A 26,759-nucleotide genomic window follows, 5' to 3' on the forward strand; every position below is an offset into this window, starting at 1 on the left:
AAGCTCATCAAATTTTGCTTTACTAAAGTTTAGTTTCTTTGTCGTTCCTTGATAAGGCTTCTTATTTAATGACAGCTGGAAGTTGATTATATTGTGGTCACTGTTCCCCAAGTGTCCCTCAACCTGCACCCCCTTTATACGTTCCGGTTTGTTAGTTAGTACTAGGTCCAGAATGGCCCTCCCTCTTGTTGGTTCCTGTACCAGTTGGTTCAGGTAATTGTCTTTAATTACTCTCAAGAACTTATCACCCCTGTGTGATTTGCAGGTTTCGTTTTCCCATGTTATATCTGGATAATTAAAGTCCCCCATGATAATTACTTCGTAGCGGTTTGACACCTCTTCTATCTGCCTTAATAGTAAGTTATCAGTTTCTTCTGTTGCTTTTGGTGGTCTATAGAAGACCCCTATTAGGATTTTGTTATTTTTTCCTCCCTGTATTTCTACCCACAGAGATTCCACCTGTTCTTCTCCTACCCCTATATCCTCCCGTAGCCTCGGCTTAAGTTCGAATTGACGTACAGACATACCCCTCCCCCTTTCTGGTTCCTTCGGTCCCTTCTGAAGAGATTGTACCCCTGCAAATTCACCGCCCAGTCGCACTTATCATCAAGCCATGTTTCCGTAATTCCGACTATATCATAATTTTCATCAGTCATTCTCGCTTCAAGCTCACCCACTTTACCAATCAGACTTCTTGCATTCGTGGTCATACAATTTATATCGTTTTTTTTGTTTTTTAAATTTGTTTTGTTGCTATTCGTACTTATGGCTGATTTATCACTTCTAACTGTACTAACCCCACCCTCTGCTCGACCCCCATTCCCTTTGCTTGGACCCGGGTCGCTAGTTACACTGGCTACCCCACTATTTCTCTTTTTGCCCTCCCCCCCAGTCCCTAGTTTAAACACTCCTCCAGCCTTCTAGCCCTCTTATCCCCCAGCACAGCTGCACCCTCCCCATTAAGATGCACCCCGTCCCTACGGTAGAGCCTGTAGCCAACAGCAAAGTCAGCCCAGTTCTCCAGGAACCCAAATCCCTCCTTCTTACACCAACTCCGGAGCCACTTGTTTACCTCCCTAAGATCCTGCTGCCTTTCTAGTGTGGCTTTAGGTACAGGTAGTATTTCCGAGAAAACTACCCTGGAGGTCCGTGCCCTGAGCTTGGACCCTAGGTCCCTGAAATCATTTTTGAGGGCCCTCCATTGACCTCTAACTTGTTCATTGGTGCCAACGTGCACCATGACCACTGGATCCTCACCAGCCCCTCCCAGTAACCTGTCAATCCGATCCGCGATGTGTCGAACTCGAGCGCCAGGAAGACAACACACTGTTCGACGATCCCGGTCTTTATGGCAGATTGCCCTCTCTGTCCCCCTAATAATTGAGTCCCCCACCACTAGAACCTGTCTAGCCTGCCCTGCACTCCCCGTCCCCGTCTCACTGGAGCAGTCATCCCCCTGGCGTTCAGAGGGCATGTCGTGCTGCAGCGGTGCTGGCTCTGTAATGGCATCGCCCTCATCTGCCAACGTTGCAGACATGTTGGGTTGTGCCAGTTCAGGACCAGCCTCCCTGGATCTATTCCCTCTATGCCTCCTTCTATCTGACACCCAGCTTCTTGCCTGCTCCCCCTGCTCTTCCGTAGCACCATCCGCCCCAACCTCTACCCCAGCGAGTGTCTGCCCAGTGAACACCAAACTCCTTTCCATGATGTCAATGGCTCTCAGTGTTGCCAGTTGCTGATTTAGATCCAGAATTTGGGCTTCTAAATGTGCGACGTGCACGCATCTTGCGCAACAGTATGCACCCTCGATCGGCTGATCAAGGACCGCATACATTGCACAAGTAGCACACTGGATGACATTGCCAGGCATGGAGCTTATCCTAATGGGGATTTACAATTTACTTGTGGAAGTAGTGAAGATAGACTTGTTCACACTCCGCTCACACGCTGCCGCCTCCGCTCACACGCTGCCGCCTCCGCTCACACGCTGCCGCCTCCGCTCACACGCTGCCGCCTCTGCTCACACGCTGCTACAACCACTCACACGCTGCCGCCTCTGCTCACACGCTGCTACAACCACTCACACGCTGCTGCCTCCGCTCAACCACTCACACGCTGCTGCCTCCGCTCACACGCTGCTGCCTCCGCTCACACGCTGCTGCCTCCGCTCACACGCTGCTGCCTCCGCTCACACGCTGCTGCCTCCGCTCACACGCTGCTGCCTCCGCTCACACGCTGCTGCCTCCGCTCACACGCTGCTGCCTCCGCTCACACGCTGCTGCCTCCGCTCACACGCTGCTGCCTCCGCTCACACGCTGCTGCCACCGCTCACACGCTGCTGCAACCGCTCACACGCTGCTGCAACCGCTCACACGCTGCTGCAACCGCTCACACGCTGCTGCCTCCGCGCAACCGCTCACACGCTGCTGCCTCCGCTCACACGCTGCTGCAACCGCTCACACGCTGCTGCCTCCGCTCAACCGCTCACACGCTGCTGCAACCGCTCACACGCTGCTGCAACCACTCAACCGCTCACACGCTGCTGCAACCGCTCACACGCTACTGCCTCCGCTCAAACGCTGCTGCAACCGCTCACACGCTGTTGCCTCCGCTCAACCGCTCACACGCTGCTGCTTCCGCTCAACCGCTCACACGCTGCTGCAACCGCTCACACGCTGCTGCCTCCGCTCGACCGCTCACACGCTGCTGCAACCGCTCACACGCTGCTCAACCGCTCAACAAAAATCCCCCCCCCCCCCCTCACAAACACTTAGACCCACAGACACACCCACAGACACACACACACACAGAAGACACAACTAGGGCACACTAGATACACAGAAGACACACACTTAGCTCACAACACACACAGAAGATACTTATCAGCTCCTCCACTCCTCCGCTCCTCCTGGTGACGTCTTGGCGGCCGCTCACTCTCCCCTCCTGTCTCAGCTGTTCTGCTGCTCTGTTCCGGTCCCCTCCGCTGCTGCAGGCGCTGGACTCCTGGTGGCCTCTTGGCGCCAGCTACTTCTCTGCTCCGCTCACCTTACTGCCCCCGCACCTGCTTTGGCGCCGGTATCGGCTCCTGCGCTGCTGTGACCGGGTTCAGGACGCCACCTACAGACTACCAGTAGGGAGGAGCATCTGACCAGACTGTTAGGAGGTGTTGGTACCAGTGGATGTGTGAGGGCACACAAGGTGACCGGGCTCAGGACGCCTCCTACAGCCCACCAGTAAGGAGGGTTGTCTTCAGCCTCAAGTCCACATTCAGTTTGGGCGCTGACGATGGTTATTTACGTGTCTGGAGACCTCGGGGTGAGCATCTCAACCCTGCCTTTGCTGTGGAGCAGCACACTGCAAATGATGTATTGAAACATCCAAAACAAAATGAGGAACCTGTTCCCACACTTTATTTTAGTGTAAATATACTAATTTTAAAAATAAAGAACATAAAAAAAAACATTTTTTTTAGCTTTATACCCACAATAAAACAAAAAAGTGGAAGGAAAAGTGAGTAAAAAAACTGCCGTATGCATTACGGGGGAAAAAAAGAAATTGCAGCAAAAATAATTTTGCTGCTGAAGAAAAAAAAAAATCTCTAAAAAGTGTCTGGTCCTTTAGGACAGCCTGGTGCTTAAGGGGTAAATACAACCTGTCTATCCTAGAACTACAATAAGTATCTGTATGAAACATGAACCCCACATGACTTAAGAGAGTACAGCAGAAGGAGACAACAGCCAGGCAAGCCTCATTAGCCAGTTAATGTGATGCTATCATAGTCCAACGTGCCTCTGGACCCTCTCCTAACTTGAGGCTTTGTCATTTAAGTTTCCTAAAAAGTTCAACTACCAATAAGTGGACCAATGGATGTGTGAAGGCAGGTGAGAATATTCAAAAGGATCTAGAAAAGCTTGCACAGTGGACGGCGACTAACAGAATGGTATTTGACAAGGAGAAATGCAAAATCCTTCATCTGGACAAGAAAAATGAAGAAAGCACATACAGAATGGGAGGAATTGGGCTAAGCAGCAGCACATGTGAAAAGACTTGGGTATACTAATAGATCATAGACTGAACACGAGTCAGCAATGTGATGGAGCAGCAAAAAGGCAAACACAATTCTGGGATGTATTAAGAGAAGCATAGAGTCTAGATCACGTGAGGTCATTATCCCCCTCTACTCTTTCTTAGTCAGACCTCATCTGGAATACTGTGTTCAGTTCTGGGACCCCATTTTAAAAAAGACATAGACAAACTGGAGCAAGTTCAGAGAAGAGTTACCAAGATGGTGAGCGGTCTGCAAATCATGTCCTATGAGGAACGGTTAAAGGATCTGGGAATGTTTAGCCTGCAAAAGAGGAGGCTGGGAGGAGGCTTAATAGCTGTCTACAAATATCTGCAGGGTTGTCACACTGCAAAGGGATCAGCCCTATTTGCATTTGCACAAGGAAAGACCAGAAGCAATGGGATGAAACTGAAAGGGAGGAGATACAGATTAGATATTAGACAGAGAGGGGGATCAATGAGTGGAACAGATTACTACAGGAGGTGGTGAGTTCTTCTTCAATTGAAGTGTTCAAACAAAGGCTGGACAAATACCTGTCTGAGATGATTTAATGAATCTTGCACTGAGCAGGGGGTTGGACCCCGATGGCTCTGGAGGTCATTTCCACCTCTACTATTCTAGTATTCGAGTTCTTGAACAATGGCAATTAAAGTGTTTTAACATTAATGGCACAATGGTGCCTCATACCGTTGTACCTATTATTGGTGATGGTGCTGCAAATTTAGAGCAATATCCTATACTTTGTACGTTACTCATGTCATGATCAGAGAGGTGTGTGAGGAGATATTGGAGCATGTGGAGAATCACTGCCATGATTTCACCATTTTATCTCATGACAGTGATGGGAATAATTATAATTATAACTGTTCTGCAGACTATTTTACTGATATGTTGTATCGCACACTTATGGTGGTTTTCTACAAATTAGTAGCAGCTGGCCAAATATTTAGGTCAGTGTTTGAAGTCTATCAAAATAGGGAGTTGTTTGGAAAGTTCAGAGTTGAAGGTAATCCCGTTAATAGACTGCATTTTACTTCTTCGCAAGATCTTTTTAACAGACATTTTCATGTTTATCAGCCTTATGAAGCTGTGTCGCACACACTACCCATTCCTCAGCTTGAGAGTACTTCTAATTCTGGGAAAACTGCTGAAAAACCATCAAGCTAGATTTACTGATACGGTCAGAAGACAGCTCAACTAAACCGCTAGTAAGTACACAAAAAGAGGTACACCGTGCTGCAGTGACAGCTTACCAACAGAATAACCCCAAGGTTCATAGAGCTGCAGCAGCTAATTATCAACAGAATAACCCCAAGGTTCATAGAGCTACTGCAGCTAATTATCAACAGAATAACCCCGAGGTTCATAGAGCTACTGCAGCTAATTATCAACAGAATAACCCCAAGGTTCATAGAGCTACTGCAGCTAATTATCAACAGAATAACCCCGAGGTTCATAGAGCTGCTATAGCGAATTATCAACAGAATGACCTCAAAGTTCATAGAGCTGCAGCAGCTAATTATCAACAGAATAACCCCGAGGTTCATAGAGCTGCAGCAGCTAATTATCAACAGAATAACCCCGAGGTTCATAGAGCTGCAGCAGCTAACTGTCAACAGAATAACCCCGAGGTTCATAGAGCTGCTATAGCGAATTATCAACAGAATGACCTCGAAGTTCATAGAGCTGCAGCAGGTAAATACCAAGAAATAAACTTGAGGCTCATAGAGCTGCTTCACCTAATTGTTGTGGCTAGCCGTTTAGTTGTTAATGACCATCAGTGACCCTAAGGCCTCATGTCCACGGGGAAAATCGGGCCCGCTACGGATTCTACATGTAGAATCTGCAGCGGGTCCCTCCTGCCCCGCGGACATGAGCGCCGAAAAGGAGAATAAATGACAATAAACTTACCTCCGATCCGCTCCGTTTCTTCTCTTCGCGGCGGCGTCATCTTCTCTCGTCGCGGCCGGATCTTCATTCTTCGGCTCGGCGGATGTGCACGATGACGTCGGTGACGTGCCCCGCGCATGCGCCGGGCCGAAGCAAAATGATCCGGCCGCGGCTGAGAGAGGATGGCGCGGCGCCGAAGAGAAGAAACGGAGCGGGTAAGTAAAATATGATTTTTGTGTCCCGCGGATCCGGACGGCTTCCATAGGCTTCAATAGAAGCCCGCGGGAGCCGTCCCCGCGGGAGACCCGCATGAAAATGGAGCATGGTCCAGATTTTTTCATGCTCCATTTTTTTTTAAATCACTTTTATTGACGATCCGCGGGTATTTATCTACCCGCGGGTGGTCAATGCATCCCTATGGGGTGCGGATCCGCGCGCGGGAGAAGAGTTAAAATCCGCTGCGGATTTTAATTCTTCTTTTCCCCGTGGACATGAGCCCTAAAGGCAAACTCCCTCCATGTTTTTCGGCATTGCACTGTGTCTTTCAGTTATCTGATATCCATGCCCATATCAGCTTTGACAGTATCAGGCTTTCAATTCAGCTAATTATTACAGAATAACCCCAAGGTTCATAGAACTAGAGCAGCTACCAAGAAAATAAACTCGAGGTCCATAGAACATCTTCAGCTAATATCAACTGAATAACCCAGAAATTCACAGAGCAGCTGTTAATAGATATGACAGGAATAATTCAATAGGACGATCAGAAAGGCGATCGCTTCCATGGAAGGTTAAAGCTTTGTCCAGAATGTTGTACTATTCTGATGTGGATTATAAATCTGATAAAACTGTTGCTCTGAGAACTATGACTCATAAATGTATATATTGTAACACGCTTAAATGGAAAGAAGAGGCTTCTGGTATGTGCTTCAGTGGTGGTAAGGTGCCAATTCCGACATTTGAGCCTCTGCCTGAGCTGCTTTATAGCTTAATTATGGGTCTTCATCTGGAGCACACACACTTTATGGACTGCATCAGAAAATTCAATAGTTACTTTCAAATGACGTCCTTTAGAGCCAAGCAAATTGTAGAAAATGGCTTTATGCCCACTTTCAAAGTACAAGGACAGATGTACCACTTAGTTGGTAGTTTGCTGCCTTTGTCCCTGCCCCCCCACCTCCTCCAAAACAAAAAAGAAAAAAACTCAATTTCTACAGATTTAATTCACTGGTGAAGATGAACTAGAAGCAAGCTTTGAATGCAGCAATTTGCCTGGTTTGAAACAGAAATTGGTTAAACAACTGCAAGTGATGCTGCACAATAAGAACCCGTACATGAAGACCTTAAAAATACTCTAGAGTACTTATTTTGCCTGATCTGGAACTCCTGCTTTGTTCCTTCTGGTGGCCTTACTACAGAAGGGATGTGAAGAGATATATCACCTCTTGTGATGTATGTGCCCGGAACAAGACACCACAAGCTCACTTTCTGGGTGTACTACAACCTCTGCCTATCCCATCCAGGCCATGGGGTTCTATATCAATGGACTTTATAGTGGACCTGCCCCCCTTTGAAAGGAAGGACTACTATCTTTGTGGTTGTTGAGTGACCTATGAAGATGGCTCACTTTGTCTCCATTGAAAAGATTCCCACTGAAAAGCACACTACAGAGTTGGTGATCCAGGAAGTCTTTCGACTACATGGAATTCCGGATGATATTATCTTGGACAGAGGGTTTCAGTTCACCTTGAAGTTCTGGAGACATTTTTGCACAGTCCTGGGAATTACTGTAAGTCTCTCTTCTGCCTTTTATCTGAAGTCTGATGGCCAGACCGAGAGAACTAACTAGACTCTGGAGCAGTATCTCCGCTGCTTCATCTCCCATATTCAGGATGATTGGGTGGATTATCTATCAATAGCAGAGTTTGCCTATAACAATGCCCCACACAGGTCAACCACCCAGAGTCCATTCTATGTGAACTACAGGATACATCCTGCCTTTATTAGCTAAAATCCAGAGAAAATGAAAAGAGACCTTGCAAGAATCCCAGGATGCCTACAAGAGATTAGCGGACAGAAATTGGCAAGCAGCCCACACCTTCCAAGTGCGCGACAAGATGTGGTTATCCACCAAAAACTTAAAGCGTCATGTAACCTCTCCCAAGCTAGGGAAAAGATTTATGGGACCCTTTCCAATCACTGCAAGGATCAGCTAGCTGGCTTTCCATTTGAAAATCCTGCACAGCCTAAAGATCCATGTCTTCTTTCATGTATTCTTGCTCAAACCATTCCAGGAGAACATCTTCTCGCGATGAAATCAGCCACCACCTCTACCGGTGAGAGAACAAGGGGAGGAGCTCATGGTAGATAAAATTTAGGACTTGAGACTCCATAGAGGAAGATTGCAATACCTGGTGAAGTGGAAGGGGTAAAGCCCATAAGAGAACTTGTGGGAGCTAGCCAACAAGGTCCAGGGTCATGGATGGATTTCATTGCAGCTACCCAGGAAAGCAAGCCCCTAGGATGTCCAGAGGCCATATTAGAAGAAGATGGCTACCATCGGGACTCAAACCCAAGACCTCCTGTTCACAGACCGGTGTCTCTCCCTGCTGAACCTAGGCTTGCTTCTGCGATCTACTACAGATCCTACTATCCAGCCCCAGTTCTAGCTCTGCCTGTTTCTGATTAGAACCCACTATAAAAGCCTGGTCCTGCCACTCCCTCAGTGTGAGATTATTGTGCTCTTTGCCTTGATCAAGCGTCCCCTCCTAAACCTGCCCCTCTCCTGGAAACCATGATTTCCCGTTGCCGACTCCTGCATTTCTCTCCTGACTATGTTACCAGCCTCATCCCTTGTACTGCATACTGAGACTTCTCGTTGCTGACCCCTGGCTTTCTTTTCTGATTACCTTACACGCCTCATCCATTATACAGCATACAGAGGCTTCCCGTTGCTGACTCCTGGCTTTCCATCGGACTACTCTCCGTGTTGAAATGGGCACTGGTAAAATATTTTTCCTGGATGCTCCTGAGGGTATTGGTAAAACATTCGTTCTAAATCTTCTACTTGCCAGAATATGGAAAGATCATGAGAGAGTCTTGGCTGTCACCTCTTCTGGCATTGCTGGCATTTTAACAGAGGTTGGTAAGACAACTCATTCTGCTTTTAAACTATCAATAAATCTGATGCATGTAGAGACACCTCTGTGCAACATGCGTAGCAAAGCAGAGTATGCATGCTGGTGCTGAAAAAAACTAAGGTAATAGTATGGGATGAATGCACCATGGCTCATAAGGTGGAGTTGAAGCACTCAGTAGAACACTGAAAGATAAAAGGGCAAATGATGGCTTAATGGAGGGTGTTACGGTTCTCTTAGCTAGAGACTTTCGTCAAACTTTACCAGTCGTGCCCAGGGGAACACAAACTGACGAAATAAAGTCAGGTCTAAAATATTCATATTTGTGGCTTTATATTCAGAAGCTCACCCTACTAACAAATAGGAGCGTTCTCTTAAGAGGTGACGCTTCTGATGGCCCTTTTTTAGAGATGTTATTTAAAATAGGAGACTGAGAAAACTCTACACTTGAAGTTATCATAACACCAAGCTTAGCTATAGTGGTGACATCTCTTACAGAACTGACTGTCAAGGTTTACCCCAACATCTGACAAAGGGAAGCCCATAGATTGGTTATGCGAGTGTGCGATGTTAACTTCCAAAATGACAAAACAGCTGCTATGAATGATCTTTTGTTGATGTCATTTGAAGGAGAAGAAATGCAATATAAGTCTACAGATTCAGTACTACAAATTGATGATGCGGTAAACTATCCTGTGGAATTCCTAAACACCCTCAACCCATCTGATCTTCCCCCACATAACCTCATTCTTACAATTAACTCCCCAGTTATGTTCGTAAGGAACCTAAACCCTTCAAAATTATGTAATGGCACCACACTGCAAATAAAAGTTCTCCATCGAAATGTTTTTGAGGCCACCGTAATCACTGGATGTAGTAATGGGAAAACTGTATTCATACCACTAATACCATTAATACCCGAGTACCCGTTTTAGTTGAAAAGACTGCAGTTCCCCCCCAAGGTCTGCTTTGCAATGACGATCAATAAATAGCAGGGGCAATCATTGAAGGTAGCTGGAATAGTCTGGTGATCCTTGCACCTGAAGGTAATACTACGAATGAAGTTTACAGAGAGGTCCTTCACTAATAAGGATTAGAGAAGGACCTTTCATGATACAGGTATTACGAGAATGGTTCATATAATAAAGAGACACCAAAGATATATGATGAAGAAAGATAAAGTTTTATAACAGGGTAATTAGTAATGGGTTAGCAACAATTACGAAGATAGTTACGATTTGTTTAATCTAGAAAGCGTAACATGAATTTTACACGGACGAAGTCACAGGCAAAAGCTAGTAATTTATATAGCAGCCATTACTGGTGTAAATGTAGCATCACATTTTCCTTTAAAGAGCAATTTACCTGGCTGATCATCCAGGTATGGAATGATCAAAGTTCCCTGTGGCCTGAGGGCTATTGACAGGACTAGCAACACCTTTGTGAAAACTCAGGGGCCTACTGAGATGCCAAAAGAAAGACAAGTGAAATAAAGTTGACAAATCTGGAACCCTATTTATGGCAATATTCTGTGAACCCTCCTGTGAGAAGGAAACATGGGAATGTGCAGATAGACGTACGCTGAGTTTATGGTTGCAAGAAAATCCCCTTGTTGAAGAACAGTAATCACTCATAGTATGGACTTTATCTTGAGCTTCTTTTTCGGTAGAGATTGTTCAAATAAGTGAAATCAACGATCAGATGCTATCCTTGCTCCACGGCTTGTGGACTGAAAAGGTCTGACTATACGCCTGAACCCTTGTGCTGGTCTGGAAGTAGTTCTAAATCTCCTTCTGAGACAAATTCTTGGATTCAAAAGGACTGGATTTTGCTTCCTGTGTATCACAAACCGATATGGTGGAAGGGAAACCAAGTCCAGGGAATAACCTCTTTTAATAATGAAGGAAACTTAAGCATTGGAGGAGGACCACGTGTGAGAATTTTGACAATCTTCCTGCAGCCAAGGGAGTTTTGTAATTTGGCATCCCAATTCTGAGGTTTTTGGAGCAGCCAGATTTCTATTTGTTTGGCGCCCTAGGTCTATATGACATCCTGTTAGTGAATTGTCCCCTAAACCGGGGAGATCTCCTTAAGTTGTTATAACAGGAACAAAATGAAGACTTTTCAGCCTGAGGAAAGGTGATACCTTCAACCTCACTAAGAGACTTAAAGGGGTTGTCCCGCGGCAGCAAGTGGGTCTATACACTTCTGTATGGCCATAATAATGCACTTTGTAATGTACATTGTGCATTAATTATGAGCCATACAGAAGTTATAAAAAGTTTTTTACTTACCTGCTCCGCTGCTGGCGTCCTCGTCTCCATGGAGCCCGCCTAATTTTCGCCGTCTAAAATGGTCGAATGGCCAAATTAGACGCGCTTGCGCAGTCCGGGTCTTCTGCTTTCTTCAATGGGGCTCCGTGTAGCTCCGCCCCGTCACGTGCCGATTCCAGCCAATCAGGAGGCTGGAATCGGCAATGGACCGCACAGAAGAGCTGCGGTCCACGGAGGAAGAGGATCCCGGCGGCCATCTTCAGCCGGTAAGTATAGAAGTCACCGGAGCGCGGGGATTAAGGTAAGCGCTGAGCGGTTTTTTTTTTACGTCCCTGCATCGGGGTTGTCTCGCGCCGAACGGGGGGGGGGGTTGAAAAAAAAAAAACGTTTCGGCGCGGGACAACCCCTTTAAGAATGTCCTGAAGTTGTAGGTCAAAGAGACAGGGTGGGTAAAAGGGAAGTACACAAAAAGTATCTTTAGAGAGGATATCCCCTGACTATTGTTCTATCCTTAATGCATACCTGGCAGCATAGGACAGTGCCAAAGACTTGGAGGAAAAGTTCAAGACATCTAGCGAAGCATCACACTGGTAATCAGTTACAGCCAGTAAGTCAGTCATTGATAAGAGAGGAGCACTCAAATTAAATAGCCTTACAGACCGAGCCCTAGGTCTGCTGGCCACTGGTGGTTTCTCTTCCTTTTTTTTTGCTGTCCACTATCTGTTCTCAAGTAAATTCTGGCTGTAGTAACAGACACCAAGACAGAACACAGGAAGTGGGAGTGAATGTTGTCTCATTCTGCCCATAGAAAGGAGGGATGAGAGAGGCAGAAATACTCACACAGATGTGCTGTTACAGTTAATATTAAGCAATTTTCTGAGTTAAAACTACTCCTATTACATGTACACTGCTCAGTACTTCTCTATCTCTCTGCAACACACCCTCATAATTAACTGCATTATAGAGGGGCATTATAGAGAAGAGATCCTGCTCATCTATGTGTACAGTAGTGATGTATGGTGATATCATATCAGCTAATCTATACCCACCAGCACTTGAAAGACTAAATACTTCTTTATACTGGATGACTGTTGTGCGCCCAACTGCCCATCCAGTGACTATCGTACCAGTGCTTTACAGGAGCAATAGTCTTTCAAGATCATTCCAGCTCGCCCACCTCCATTCACTGTAAACAGGCAGTCGCTCAAACACTGAACGATTCCTGTTTACACTCAGGGAGATGCACTTAGAAGTTATTCCTCTTCAGCTACCTGAACCGGAACTAATAGTGACAAACTGAGTTACTTCTCGCTTGTTCTGCTGTCTGTTGTCATGTGTACACGAGCCAGCAATCACCTGAAATCACTCATTTCAGCGATTATTCGGGCAACTATCGACCCGTGTAAAGGCAACTTAAAAATTAGAGATGGCAGAGGGTAAATCGAATGATAAATGATATAGAAAACGATCAAAAATAGTGTTATTCCTCATGTATACACAGGGCAGCTTATCCTGAAAAGTTACCTGAAACTGTAGGTACGTTTTAATCATCTTTTAGTTTGCTAAATTACTTTCTTTTGTATGATATGTGACTTTGAGTTTAAATGTTGGATTTTCTTGCACCATTTGTCAAGTGTTAAAAAATAGAAAATGGCTGCTTACCTGTGAGTTATTCAAATTTAAGATGGGGTGATTTGTGGGTAAAAAAAAAAAATACCAGTACATGACTATGGCTTCACTCTTGTGTGATTTCTTTGAAAGTCAACAAGATTTGATTTCCAAATAAAACATTTACCACATTATTAACATGAAAATTGATTCTCCACTGTGTGAATTCTCTGATGTATAGCCAGCTTTGATTTCTGGTGAAAACCTTTCCCACATTCTGAACATGAAAATGGCTTCTCCCCTGAGTGAGTTGTCTCATGTCTAACAAGAACTGATTTATAGTTAAAACTTTTTCCACATTCTTTACATAAAAATTGTTTCTCCCCCGTATGAATTTTCTCATGTGAAGCTAGGTGCGATTTCTGCTTAAAACATTTCCCACATTCTAAACATGAAAATGGCTTCTCCCCTGTGTGAATTCTCTGATGTCTAACAAGAACTGATTTATGGTTAAAACATTTCCCACATTCTGAACATGAAAATTGTTTCTCCCCTGTGTGAATTAGCTCATGTGAAACCAGATGTGCTTTCCGGTTAAAACATTTCCCACATTCTGAACATGAAAATTGTTTCTCCCCTGTGTGAATTAGCTGATGTAAAACCAGATTTGCTTTCTGGTTAAAACATTTACCACATTCTGAACATAAAAATGGCTTCTCCCCTGTGTGAATTCTCTGATGTGTAACAAGAAATGATTTACGGTTAAAACCTTTCCCACATTCTGAACATGAATACAGTTTCTCTCCTGTGTGAATTTTCTGATGTGTAACAAGATCTGATTTCTGCTTAAAACATCTCCCGCATTCTGAACATGAAAATGGCTTCTTCCCTGTGTGAATTCTTTGATGTGTAACAAGAACTGTTTTATGGTTAAAACCTATCCCACACTCTGAGCAGGAATATGGCTTTTCTCTTCTGTGAACTGTTTCAGGTTCAATATTCCTTGTATATTTATGTTGCTTTGCAGTCTGTGATGAATCAAAACATAGGATCAGCTCAAAACGATCAGTTGATGAATCTTTGCTGTGAAGAGCTGATGGTATATCTGGGATAATGGCAGACTCTTCATATGTATCTTGGGTAATGCTTTGATCTTCTGAAGATATCAGACATCCCTCTGAGCTCCTGCTGCCATCCTCTGTCAAGAATAATTGTAATTTCATTATTTTTTAATAATATAATTTGAAGGGCCCATTCACAGAGCTGTATACTCAGGCTGCTCGCTGTCCATGTCGATCAGTGAAATGGAATTACCATTAAGATATAACCTGTACTTAATATAAGATAGAGGTAAGGTATAACTACTTCAATAAACAAACACCACCATGGGACACAGACACACACGGACACACACACACACACACACACGGACACACACACTACTAGAAGAATTCTCCAGCTTCACACTGTTGTACTTTGTGGAACTGTTTGTTATTTGTGTGTGGTTAAAAAGCTTTGTTTGCTACTGATATGAAACCAACATAATAAAAGGTCAGTCTGCTGCTAGCGAGTAAAGAAAAATGGCAGTGTTGTAATTTGACTTCTCGCTAGTGGCGTCTCAAAAGAGATTTTAATTAAAGGCTTTGTCTGGTTACTGAACAACCCCACTTCAACTTTAATAATCCCAAAACTAAAATAATAAAGTGAACTATCATTAACCTGCCGCTGTCGCTGGGATCCAGCGCTGCAGCCTCCTCTGGTTCCAGTGATTTCTGTGACAAATGATGTCACAAAAAATTAGGGTACTGTGGCAGAGAATGAGGATATGCAGAATCACCACCTGTTCTTCTGGCATTGGCACTCACATCCTGAGGAACGTGACACTGCAACCTCTCATTGGCTGCAGCAGTCACCCGACTTCCTGTGACATCATCTTTCACAATAATCACCGGGACCACAGTAGGTCTGGATGCCAGTGACTGGATAGAAGTAAATATAGCTTACTATTTTAATACAGAGGGTCTTATTGAAATTTGGTGCAGGTTGGTCCAGTCATTTGGCCGTTACATTTGTGTACTGACTTGTTGACAACAGCAGGTCCTAGAGAGCAAAAACCTGATTTAAAAACTTTTCAAAGCATCTAATTTAATTGTGTGGTGAATTTGGTGTACATTGGTCCAGTCTGTTGGCCGTGCATAAAGACTTCTCCATCTTGAAATCTGAGTCAATATATCCATGTTCTGGATTCTGCTATGTGGCCATATATGTCTTCATGTTCTGTATTCTGTTATCTAGGTCTAAGTAATTCTGCTCTGCGTCCTTTATCTGGCTATAGGTCTGTGTTCTGGATTCCATTATGTGGGTCTATGTCTCTTTGTTCTGGATTCTGTTATCTGGATATATGTTTATATATTCTATTAGCATACAATAACTCGATACCAGTCTAATAAGAGGTAATAGTATCCTAGTCTCACAATTGGGGAAATATGTTTCCCACATCAGTACTGACAGTAGATGTGTAGGAAATAAGCCTCATCCGCATTTCATATCCATAGCTCAATGTATTATTACATCCATACTTCAAAGGCTAACTAAACTTTCAAGAAATTTGACAAAATCACAGTGACACACTAGAAGTTTTGTTCAAGGGGCTCAGGTACTGATACTACTACCAATTGCTAAAACGAAGGGGCAGATGTGCTCAGCTAACTGGTGTGCACATTCAGCTGTGATTGACAAGCGTTGCATACGAGGTTAAACATCCATGTACTATAATATACATATTTATTATCGCTGTACTTTATGTTCCCGCCAGGCAGGACCTTCAGTGAGAGGTCACATGACTTTTTTTCCCCCTGAACTTTGTTGTTGTTATGAACTGACAGGACCTGATCTGCACCCTGATTGGTTAAAGGCCTGTGTACTATGGAGCTAAAGAGAGATCTTGTTCCCGGGCTCTGGTGGGACTTGGCAGCTTCAGAGAGTGCAGGGAAGAGAGAGATTAAGCTAGTGGAGTTGTAGCAGAGCGGACCTGTAGCTGGACTTGTGTGAATGTGAGTTGGAGAGCCTCAGAGGAACAACTCGGTATTTGCAAAGTGGGAGAGATGTAAGGTGGTAAAAGCAGTTGGGTGTCCTGATAGGTGCGCAGTGAGCGAATTGAGCTAGCATCTCCAGGCAACGCGCACTCTTGTATGAGACCCAAAGATCAGCAGCCAGGACCGGAGTAAGACATGGGAGTCCGCACTAAAATATACGTCTCTCATGACTCACTTTGGTTTTACACTTCTTGAAACCATAAAGCCTGGGAAAAATCTACCTCACCTCTCTGTGTGTGTGTATATACTGAGGAGAATCTACCTCACCACTCTGTGTGTGTATATACTGAGAAGAATCTACCTCACCTCTCTGTGTGTGTATATACTGAGGAGAATCTACCTCACCTCTCTGTGTATATACTGAGGAGAATCTACCTCACCTCTCTGTGTATATACTGAGGAGAATCTACCTCACCTCTCTGTGTATATACTGAGGAGAATCTACCTCACCTCTCTGTGTGTATATACTGAGGAGAATCTACCTCACCTCTCTGTGTGTATATACTGAGGAGAATCTACCTCACCTCTGTGTGTATATACTGAGGAGAATCTACCTCACCTCTGTGTGTGTATATACTGAGGAGAATCTACCTCACCTCTGTGTGTATATACTGAGGAGAATCTACCTCACCTCTGTGTGTATATACTGAGGAGAATCTACCTCACCTCTGTGTGTGTGTGTGTGTGTATATACTGAGGAGAATCTACCTCACCTCTGTGTGTATATACTGAGAAGAATCTACCTCACCTCTGTGTGTATATACTGAGAAGAATCTACCTCACCTCTCTGTGTGTGTATATACTGAGGAGAATCTACCTCATCTCTCTGTGTGTGTATATACTGAGGAGAATCTACCTCACCTCTCTGTGTGTGTATATACTGAGGAGAATCTACCTCACCTCTGTGTGTGTGTATATACTGAGGAGAATCTACCTCACCTCTCTGTGTGTGTATATACTGAGAAGAATCTACCTCACCTCTCTGTGTGTCTATACTGAGGAGAATCTACCTCACCTCTCAGTGTGTGTATATACTGAGGAGAATCTACCTCACCTCTCAGTGTGTGTATATACTGAGGAGAATCTACCTCACCTCTTAGTGCGTCTATACTGAGGAGAATCTACCTCACCTCTCAGTGTGTGTATATACTGAGGAGAATCTACCTCACCTCTCAGTGTGTCTATACTGAGGAGAATCTACCTCACCTCTTAGTGCGTCTATACTGAGGAGAATCTACCTCACCTCTCAGTGTGTGTATATACTGAGGAGAATCTACCTCACCTCTCAGTGTGTCTATACTGAGGAGAATCTACCTCACCTCTCAGTGTGTCTATACTGAGGAGAATCTACCTCACCTCTCTGTGTGTCTATACTGAGGAGAGTCTACCTCACCTCTCTGTGTGTCTATACTGAGGAGAATCTACCTCACCTCTCTGTGTGTCTATACTGAGGAGAATCTACCTCACCTCTCTGTGTGTCTATACTGAGGAGAATCTACCTCACCTCTCTGTGTGTCTATACTGAGGAGAATCTACCTCACCTCTCAGTGTGTCTATACTGAGGAGAATCTACCTCACCTCTCAGTGTGTCTATACTGAGGAGAATCTACCTCACCTCTCAGTGTGTCTATACTGAGGAGAATCTACCTCACCTCTCAGTGTGTCTATACTGAGGAGAATCTACCTCACCTCTCAGTGTGTCTATACTGAGGAGAATCTACCTCACCTCTCAGTGTGTCTATACTGAGGAGAATCTACCTCACCTCTCAGTGTGTCTATACTGAGGAGAATCTACCTCACCTCTCAATGTGTGTATATACTGAGGAGAATCTACCTCACCTCTCAGTGTGTCTATACTGAGGAAAATCTACCTCACCTCTACGTGTATATACTGAGGAGAATCTACCTCACCTATATGTGTATATACTGAGGAGAATCTACCTCACCTCTCTGTGTATGTACTGAGGAAAATCTACCTCACCTCTCTGTGTGTGTATATACTGAGGAGAATCTACCTCACCTCTCTGTGTGTGTGTATATACTGAGGAGAATCTACCTCACCTCTCTGTGTGTGTATATACTGAGGAGAATCTACCTCACCCCTCTGTGTGTGTATATACTGAGGAGAATCTACCTCACCTCTGTGTGTGTGTGTGTATATACTGAGGAGAATCTACCTCACCTCTGTGTGTGTGTGTGTATATACTGAGGAGAATCTACCTCACCTCTGTGTGTGTGTGTATATACTGAGGAGAATCTACCTCACCTCTGTGTGTGTGTGTATATACTGAGGAGAATCTACCTCACCTCTGTGTGTGTGTGTATATACTGAGGAGAATCTACCTCACCTCTGTGTGTGTGTGTATATACTGAGGAGAATCTACCTCACCTCTGTGTGTGTTTGTATATACTGAGGAGAATCTACCTCACCTCTGTGTGTGTTTGTATATACTGAGGAGAATCTACCTCACCTCTGTGTGTGTGTATATACTGAGGAGAATCTACCTCACCTCTCAGTGTGTCTATACTGAGGAAAATCTACCTCACCTCTACGTGTATATACTGAGGAGAATCTACCTCACCTATATGTGTATATACTGAGGAGAATCTACCTCACCTCTCTGTGTATGTACTGAGGAAAATCTACCTCACCTCTCTGTGTGTGTATATACTGAGGAGAATCTACCTCACCTCTCTGTGTGTGTGTATATACTGAGGAGAATCTACCTCACCTCTCTGTGTGTGTATATACTGAGGAGAATCTACCTCACCTCTCTGTGTGTGTATATACTGAGGAGAATCTACCTCACCTCTGTGTGTGTGTGTGTGTGTGTGTATATACTGAGGAGAATCTACCTCACCTCTGTGTGTGTGTGTGTATATACTGAGGAGAATCTACCTCACCTCTGTGTGTGTGTGTATATACTGAGGAGAATCTACCTCACCTCTGTGTGTGTGTGTATATACTGAGGAGAATCTACCTCACCTCTGTGTGTGTGTGTATATACTGAGGAGAATCTACCTCACCTCTGTGTGTGTGTGTATATACTGAGGAGAATCTACCTCACCTCTGTGTGTGTTTGTATATACTGAGGAGAATCTACCTCACCTCTGTGTGTGTTTGTATATACTGAGGAGAATCTACCTCACCTCTGTGTGTGTGTATATACTGAGGAGAATCTACCTCACCTGTGTGTGTGTGTATATACTGAGGAGAATCTACCTCACCTCTGTGTGTGTGTGTATATACTGAGGAGAATCTACCTCACCTCTCTGTGTGTATATACTGAGGAGAATCTACCTCACCTCTCTGTGTGTATATACTGAGGAGAATCTACCTCACCTCTGTGTGTGTGTGTGTGTGTGTGTGTGTGTGTGTGTGTATATCTGAGGAAAATCTACCTCACCTCTGTGTGTGTGTATATATCTGAGGAAAATCTACCTCACCTCTGTGTGTGTGTATATACTGAGGAGAATCTACCTCACCTCTCTGTGTGTGTATATACTGAGGAGAATCTACCTCACCTCTCTGTGTGTGTATATACTGAGGAGAATCTACCTCACCTCTCTGTGTGTGTATATACTGAGGAGAATCTACCTCACCTCTCTGTGTGTGTATATACTGAGGAGAATCTACCTCACCTCTCTGTGTGTATATACTGAGGAGAATCTACCTCACCTCTCTGTGTGTATATACTGAGGAGAATCTACCTCACCTCTGTGTGCATTTACTGAGGAGAATCTAACTGACCTCTGTGTGCATATACTGAGGAGAATCTACCTCACCTCTCTGTGCATATACTGAGGGGAATCTACCTCACCTCTGTGTGCATATACTGAGTAGAATCTAACTGACCTCTGTATGCATATACTGAGTAGAATCTAACTGACCTCTGTATGCATATACTGAGTAGAATCTAACTGACCTCTGTATGCATATACTGAAAGGCTGTGAAGTACATAAGGAAGCTGCCATGGACTGTAGGAATGGAGCATGCCGTTAAGGCTAACAAGGGGCAAATCCAGTCGGGGGTTAAATTTGAAAAAAAAAAAGGGCATTACCTTTAAGAGTAAAAAGTGAAGAGAGTGGTAGGGGTAGCACATTCTGCAGAAGGACATAGGTACATGCAGTCTGAGGAGAATCTAACGCTCCTCAATGTATATACATATTTTATTCTTCGCTTCCTCTGAAGTAACCATGACTTCATAAAATTTTCTGTAATGCTGCTCATTAAGTCTTTACTTTTGTTATTCAACTGTGCCGTAATAATTAAAGTTATAGTTAAACAAACAACGAGGCCTTGCAATAATATTTAAAATTGTGTGGGAGCATTAACCCTTTCAGGTAGTCTCTGTAATTCCAAGACCACCACCCTGGCCAGGAACTTGATACATTGCAGAGCTTGGGGAATGAGTGCACTTATGACAGCCCTCAGGAATACGAACGGCAGTCAGCTTTCGACTCACTTGCTCTTTTCTTCATCTGGGCAGCTTCTGCTGTGCTGACCTTTACACAGCCATCCTGCCTCTGCCTAGGGACACTATGCATACTATCGTTGGCCCCCAGGTCATTCGCACCTTTTGATTCACCAACTTTCGATTTCTTGACTGATTCTATTCTTTGTTGCTGCTTGCAAGAATGGGGATATGGTTGCATGTGTTGCTGAAGTTGTAATATGGCCTCCATTACTTTAAAAGGAGTTGACCAGTTGTAAACTATTGATGGCCTGTGTGTTGGATGGGCTATTAGTAGTAGATCGGCAGAGGTTCACTGTCTGGAATCCCTGCAGATCAGCTGTTCACTGGGCTGATTTCTGTAGGAAACAGACAGCTCCATTTCCACTGCAGTGGCCAGACCTGGTATTGCAGGCACAGTTTACATTTACTTCAATGGCCTGCAATGCCAAGCCTGGCCACTGCAGTGGGAACGGAGCTGTTTGCTTTTTTCAGAAATCAGCTCAGTCCACTAACCCAACAAACAGCTGATCAGCAGGGTCCCAAGTCCTGGAACCCTGATGATCTACTACCAGTGATAAGCCATCAATAATTTAGAACTAGACAACCTGTCACACTTCCCTGCTGGCACCATTCCGTGCTTTCTTAAGGCGTACACTCGGCACACAGAATTTTTTCACCGTTTCGGGGCGAGACTTAGCACAGAGCTTAAAATACAGAAATGTTGTAGTCACTGACTGAGGAGAATCTGTGATGTTCTCTGCATTTAGTGGTTACTCACCTGGGTGGTCATCAGTAGCAATCTCCTCCTTACACGGCTGATCCCCCCTCACATGTGTCTCTGTGGCATCAGTATGGAGCAGATCTGGTGATGGGGGGAGCTGGTGGTCCTCCATCATGACGTCCTTGTACTGATCCTTGTGTCCTTCTAAATACTCCCACTCTTCCATGGATAAATAGACAGTGAAGTCCTGACACCTTATAGAAACCTGACAACACAATGATACCGTCATCACCCAGACACGTTATACCGCCATAGCGTTACTGTATAATGTCCCAGGATTCCCAGCAGCGTCACCTCTCCAGTCAGCAGCTCAATCATCTTGTTGGTGATTTCTAGGATCTTCTGCTCATTGATCTCCTGCAGTATCAGGGGGTGAGGTGGAGGCCCTGTGATTGGGCTCAGGGGTCTTCCCCATCCATCAGACACCGGGGCCTGACAGCCATCACTAGAAGTCTTCTTCACTACCGTGTAATCCTGTTTATGGGCAGATACATCCATAAATATCACTACAGACATTCCCAGAGTCCTTCATCTCTCCCGTCATATCATCTGGTATTAGAGGGGTTGTCCGATTTAATGAGTAAAAATCTGATCAATGTAGATAAATTAAATAAAACAAGCTTCTGTATTCAATCTAATGCTGCCATTAAGATTCTACCCACTGGACTTTGTTTAATTGACTGCAGTGATGACATCATGTAAACAACACGTGACATCAGCAGCGAAAAACAGATGGAAGCATAGTATTTAACTGACCTGTAGGCTGTAGTGGGTTAAACTTAGTCAAGCAATGCATATGTTTGACTATGTATAGCAAGGAACATGTTTCCGTGCATTTTTTTATGGGATTAAACAGCGCAGCCGACTGCCCTTTATGTCCCACAAAAAAGCCGGATGGAAACACACTCTTTTTTAACATTGCAGTAAATGAACAATGTATAGAAACTTATGGCTGTACAGTTCCACACACTTAACGTATATGTTTTTTAATATCAAATACCTTAACTCCTTCCCGCCATAGGGCGTAACTGTACGTCCTGGGAGGGAGGTACTTAGCGCAACAGGGCGTACAGTTATGCCCTAGGATACCGCAAGATCAGAAGACTTCCCCTGCAACAGCTGGGGTGCATTGGAGCAGCGACCCCCGCTGTTAACCCCTTCCCTATGTGAAGGGTTCACAGAGGGAGCACCCTCCCTCTGTGATGTCATCCAACTCTCGCAATATAATGGTAGAGAGCCCGGCGGGTTGCCACGGCTACAGGATTCCAGATACAGGTGTCCTGTATTGCCAGTGTCTGTGATCGGTGTAATAAGCGATAAGGCATTGCAGTACATCATCCCCAGAATCTCTCACCTCTCCTGTAAGCTGGAAGAGTATCTCTAGGGTGAGGTTAAATATTCTCTCCGCCATCTTGTCCCTCTTCCTCTCCATCCTTGATGGGTCAATGTGGAAAATTATAGACTATATCAGCAGAGGATCCTGAATGGAGAGAAGATGAGACAATGTAACAGCATACAAAACCCCCTGGAATAATACAATTACTGGAGATAATAAGGGGAATACCAGTGAGGAGATATCAAAGATATTTCCAGGCAGATACTATTGAATAGTCATCATCATCAATAGTTGATCCTCATGGATCTACTGCTCAGCTGATCGTCCGGATCGCAATAAAAGCGCCGCGGTCAGAGGTCTAGCCTATGACAGCGGGCCACACGATCAGCTGATCGCAAGGAATCCCGAGTGGTGGATCCCCGGCAATCAGGTGTTCATGACCAATCCTGAGGAGAGAAAATCAACAGTATTTGCTCGATTAACCTCTTTAGATGATGTTCTCATGTTGCAGATTTTGATGCAGAAATTGAAGCTAATCTGCGGGTGGAATTCCCGTTGTGGATTCCATGTCCAGAAGTCACACGCTTCTGCTTTTTTTCTGCAAACAAATTTGAAATCTGCTCCTCAAACTGTAGACTAGAGTGTGAATTTCCCATTGAAAAGGACCAAATCCGCCTGTGGACCTGCGGTGGAGATCTGCAGCTGAGCCGTGGATTTCTGTTGTCATCTTCAGAGTTGGAGTCCATGTGGATAAAGACATGCTGGATTTTCCCATCTGAACATAATCCTAAAGGTCCTCTTATACGGGACGATTGTCGGGGGCTTCAGTGACCGTCAGCCTTCTGAATGATAATCGCACCTGTGTTGAGGAGGTGGAGTGGCTGGAGATCGTTGTGGCCCGTCCGCTTCCATCCCCAGTAGTTCATAGATGAACGATCAGAGTTTAATTTCCATGTCTGCAGAAACTGAGCGACACGTGAATTATCATTGGTCTCTCAGTCGCCGCCAACATTTACACTGAACTATTAGCGTTCGGATTCCTACGATCCAGTGAGAATCTGAACGATGAAAGTCCCGTGTAAAAGGGCCCCAACCCAGGAGCCAAATGTGTTTCTCTGTGTTTTCTAGATTGCATGCTGTTTGTAGCTGGATGGTAATGGCGTCTTCTGGAAACAATTCACCTGTATTTAGGTAACGAGGAGCGATGACATCATGTCCGGCCTGTATACCGTACTGTTGGGTGACAGCGCATATACTGACTATTACATCATGTCCAGCCTGTACACCGTACTGTTGGGTGACAGCACATATACTGACTATTACATCATGTCCGGCCTGTACACCGTACTGTTGGGTGACAGCGCATATACTGACTATTACATCATGTCCGGCCTGTACACCGTACTGTTGGGTGACAGCGCATATACTGACTATTACATCATGTCCGGCCTGTACACCGTACTGTTGGGTGACAGCGCATATACTGACTATTACATCATCTCCGGCCTGTACACCGTACTGCTGGGTGACAGCGCATATACCGACTATTACATCATGTCCGGCCTGTACACCGTACTGTTGGGTGACAGCGCATATACTGACTATTACATCATGTCCGGCCTGTACACCGTACTGTTGGGTGACAGCGCATATACTGACTATTACATCATGTCCGGCCTGTACACCGTACTGTTGGGTGACAGCGCATATACTGACTATTACATCATGTCCGGCCTGTACACCGTACTGTTGGGTGACAGCGCATATACTGACTATTACATCATGTCCGGCCTGTACACCGTACTGTTGGGTGACAGCGCATATACTGACTATTACATCATCTCCGGCCTGTACACCGTACTGCTGGGTGACAGCGCATATACTGACTATTACATCATGTCCGGCCTGTACACCGTACTGTTGGGTGACAGCACAAATACTATTACATCATGTCCGACCTGTACACCGTACTGCGGGGTGACAGGACATATACTGACTATTACATCATGTCCAGCCTATACACCGTACTGTTGGGTGACAGGGTATACACTGACTATTACATCATGTCTGGCCTGTACACCGTACTGTTGGGTGACAGCGCCTATACTGACTATTACATCATGTCCGGCCTGTACACCGTACTATTGGGTGACAGCACATATACTGACTATTACATCACGTCCGGCCTGTACACCGTACTGTGGGGTGACAGCGCCTATACTGACTATTACATCATGTCCGGCCTGTACACCATACTGCTGGGTGACAGGGCATATACTGACTATTACATCATGTCCGGCCTGTACACCGTACTGTTGGGTGACAGCACATATACTGACTATTACATCATGTCCGGCCTGTACACCGTACTGTTGGGTGACAGCACACATACTGACTATTACATCATGTTCGGCCTGTACACCGTACTGTTGGGTGACAGCACATATACTGACTATTACATCATGTCCAGCCTGTACACCGTACTGCGGGGTGACAGGACATATACTGACTATTACACCATGTCTGGCCTGTACACCGTACTGTTGGGTGACAGCGCATATACTGACTATTACATCATGTCCGGCCTGTACACCGTACTGTTGGGTGACAGGGTATACACTGACTATTACATCATGTCTGGCCTGTACACCGTACTGTTGGGTGACAGCGCCTATACTGACTATTACATCATGTCCGGCCTGTACACCGTACTGTTGGGTGACAGCACATATACTGACTATTACATCATGTCCAGCCTGTACACCGTACTGCGGGGTGACAGGACATATACTGACTATTACACCATGTCTGGCCTGTACACCGTACTGTTGGGTGACAGCACATATACTGACTATTACATCATGTCCAGCCTGTACACCGTACTGCGGGGTGACAGGACATATACTCACTATTACACCATGTCTGGCCTGTACACCGTACTGTTGGGTGACAGCACATATACTGACTATTACATCATGTCCAGCCTGTACACCGTACTGCGGGGTGACAGGACATATACTCACTATTACACCATGTCTGGCCTGTACACCGTACTGTTGGGTGACAGGACATATACTGACTATTACATCATGTCCAGCCTGTACACCGTACTGCGGGGTGACAGGACATATACTGACTATTACATCATTTCCGGCCTGTACACCGTACTGTTGGGTGACAGCACATATACTATTACATCATGTCCGGCCTGTACACCGTACTGTTTGGTGACAGCGCATATACTGACTATTACATCATGTCCGGCCTGTATACCGTACTGTTGGGTGACAGCGCATATACTGACTATTACATCATGTCCGGCCTGTACACCATACCGTTGGGCGACAGCACATATACTGACTATTACATCATGTCCGGCCTATGACCGTACTGCTAGGTGACAGCACATATACTGACTATAACATCATGTCCGGCCTGTACACCGTACTGCTGGGTGACAGCACATATACTGACTATTACATCATGTCCAGCCTGTACACCGTACTGCTGGGTGACAGCACATATACTGACTATTACATCACGTCCGGCCTGTACACCGTACTGCTGGGTGACAGCACATATACTGACTATTACATCACGTCCGGCCTGTACACCGTAATGCTGGGTGACAGCACATATACTGACTATTACATCATGTCCGGCCTGTACACCGTACTGTTGGGTGACAGCGCATATACTGACTATTACATCATGTCCGGCCTGTACACCGTACTGTTGGGCGACAGCGCATATACCGTACTGTTACATCATGTCTGGCCTGTACACCGTACTGCTGGGTGACAGCACATATACTATTACATCATGTCCGGCCTGTACACCGTACTGTTGGGTGACAGCACATATACTGACTATTACATCATGTCCAGCCTGTACACCGTACTGCTGGGTGACAGGACATATACTGACTATTACACCATGTCCGGCCTGTACACCGTACTGCTGGGTGACAGCACATATACTGACTATTACGTCATGTCCGGCCTGTACACCGTACTGCTGGGTGACAGCACATATACTGACTATTACGTCATGTCCGGCCTGTACACCGTACTGTTGGGTGACAGCGCATATACTGACTATTACACCATGTCCGG

At 45.1% G+C, this 26,759-nt stretch overlaps 1 protein-coding gene across 1 annotated transcript in view; it reads right to left on the reverse strand.

Moving 5' to 3' along the window:
• The window catches only part of LOC136626723 (zinc finger protein 850-like), a 158,991-nt gene that overhangs the window by 24,894 nt on the left and 107,338 nt on the right, over positions 1 to 26,759 (reverse strand). The window contains exons 8-12 of the mRNA XM_066601730.1: positions 22,663 to 22,770; positions 21,603 to 21,782; positions 21,306 to 21,513; positions 13,174 to 14,172; positions 11,889 to 11,937 (exon numbers count right to left, since the gene is read on the reverse strand). Coding sequence (XP_066457827.1) covers positions 11,889 to 11,937; positions 13,174 to 14,172; positions 21,306 to 21,513; positions 21,603 to 21,782; positions 22,663 to 22,770 — 1,544 coding nt within the window. The remainder of the gene's footprint in view (positions 1 to 11,888; positions 11,938 to 13,173; positions 14,173 to 21,305; positions 21,514 to 21,602; positions 21,783 to 22,662; positions 22,771 to 26,759) is intronic.

Source organism: Eleutherodactylus coqui, chromosome 4, assembly GCF_035609145.1.
Source record: "Eleutherodactylus coqui strain aEleCoq1 chromosome 4, aEleCoq1.hap1, whole genome shotgun sequence".
NCBI classification, from domain to species: domain Eukaryota; kingdom Metazoa; phylum Chordata; class Amphibia; order Anura; family Eleutherodactylidae; genus Eleutherodactylus; species Eleutherodactylus coqui.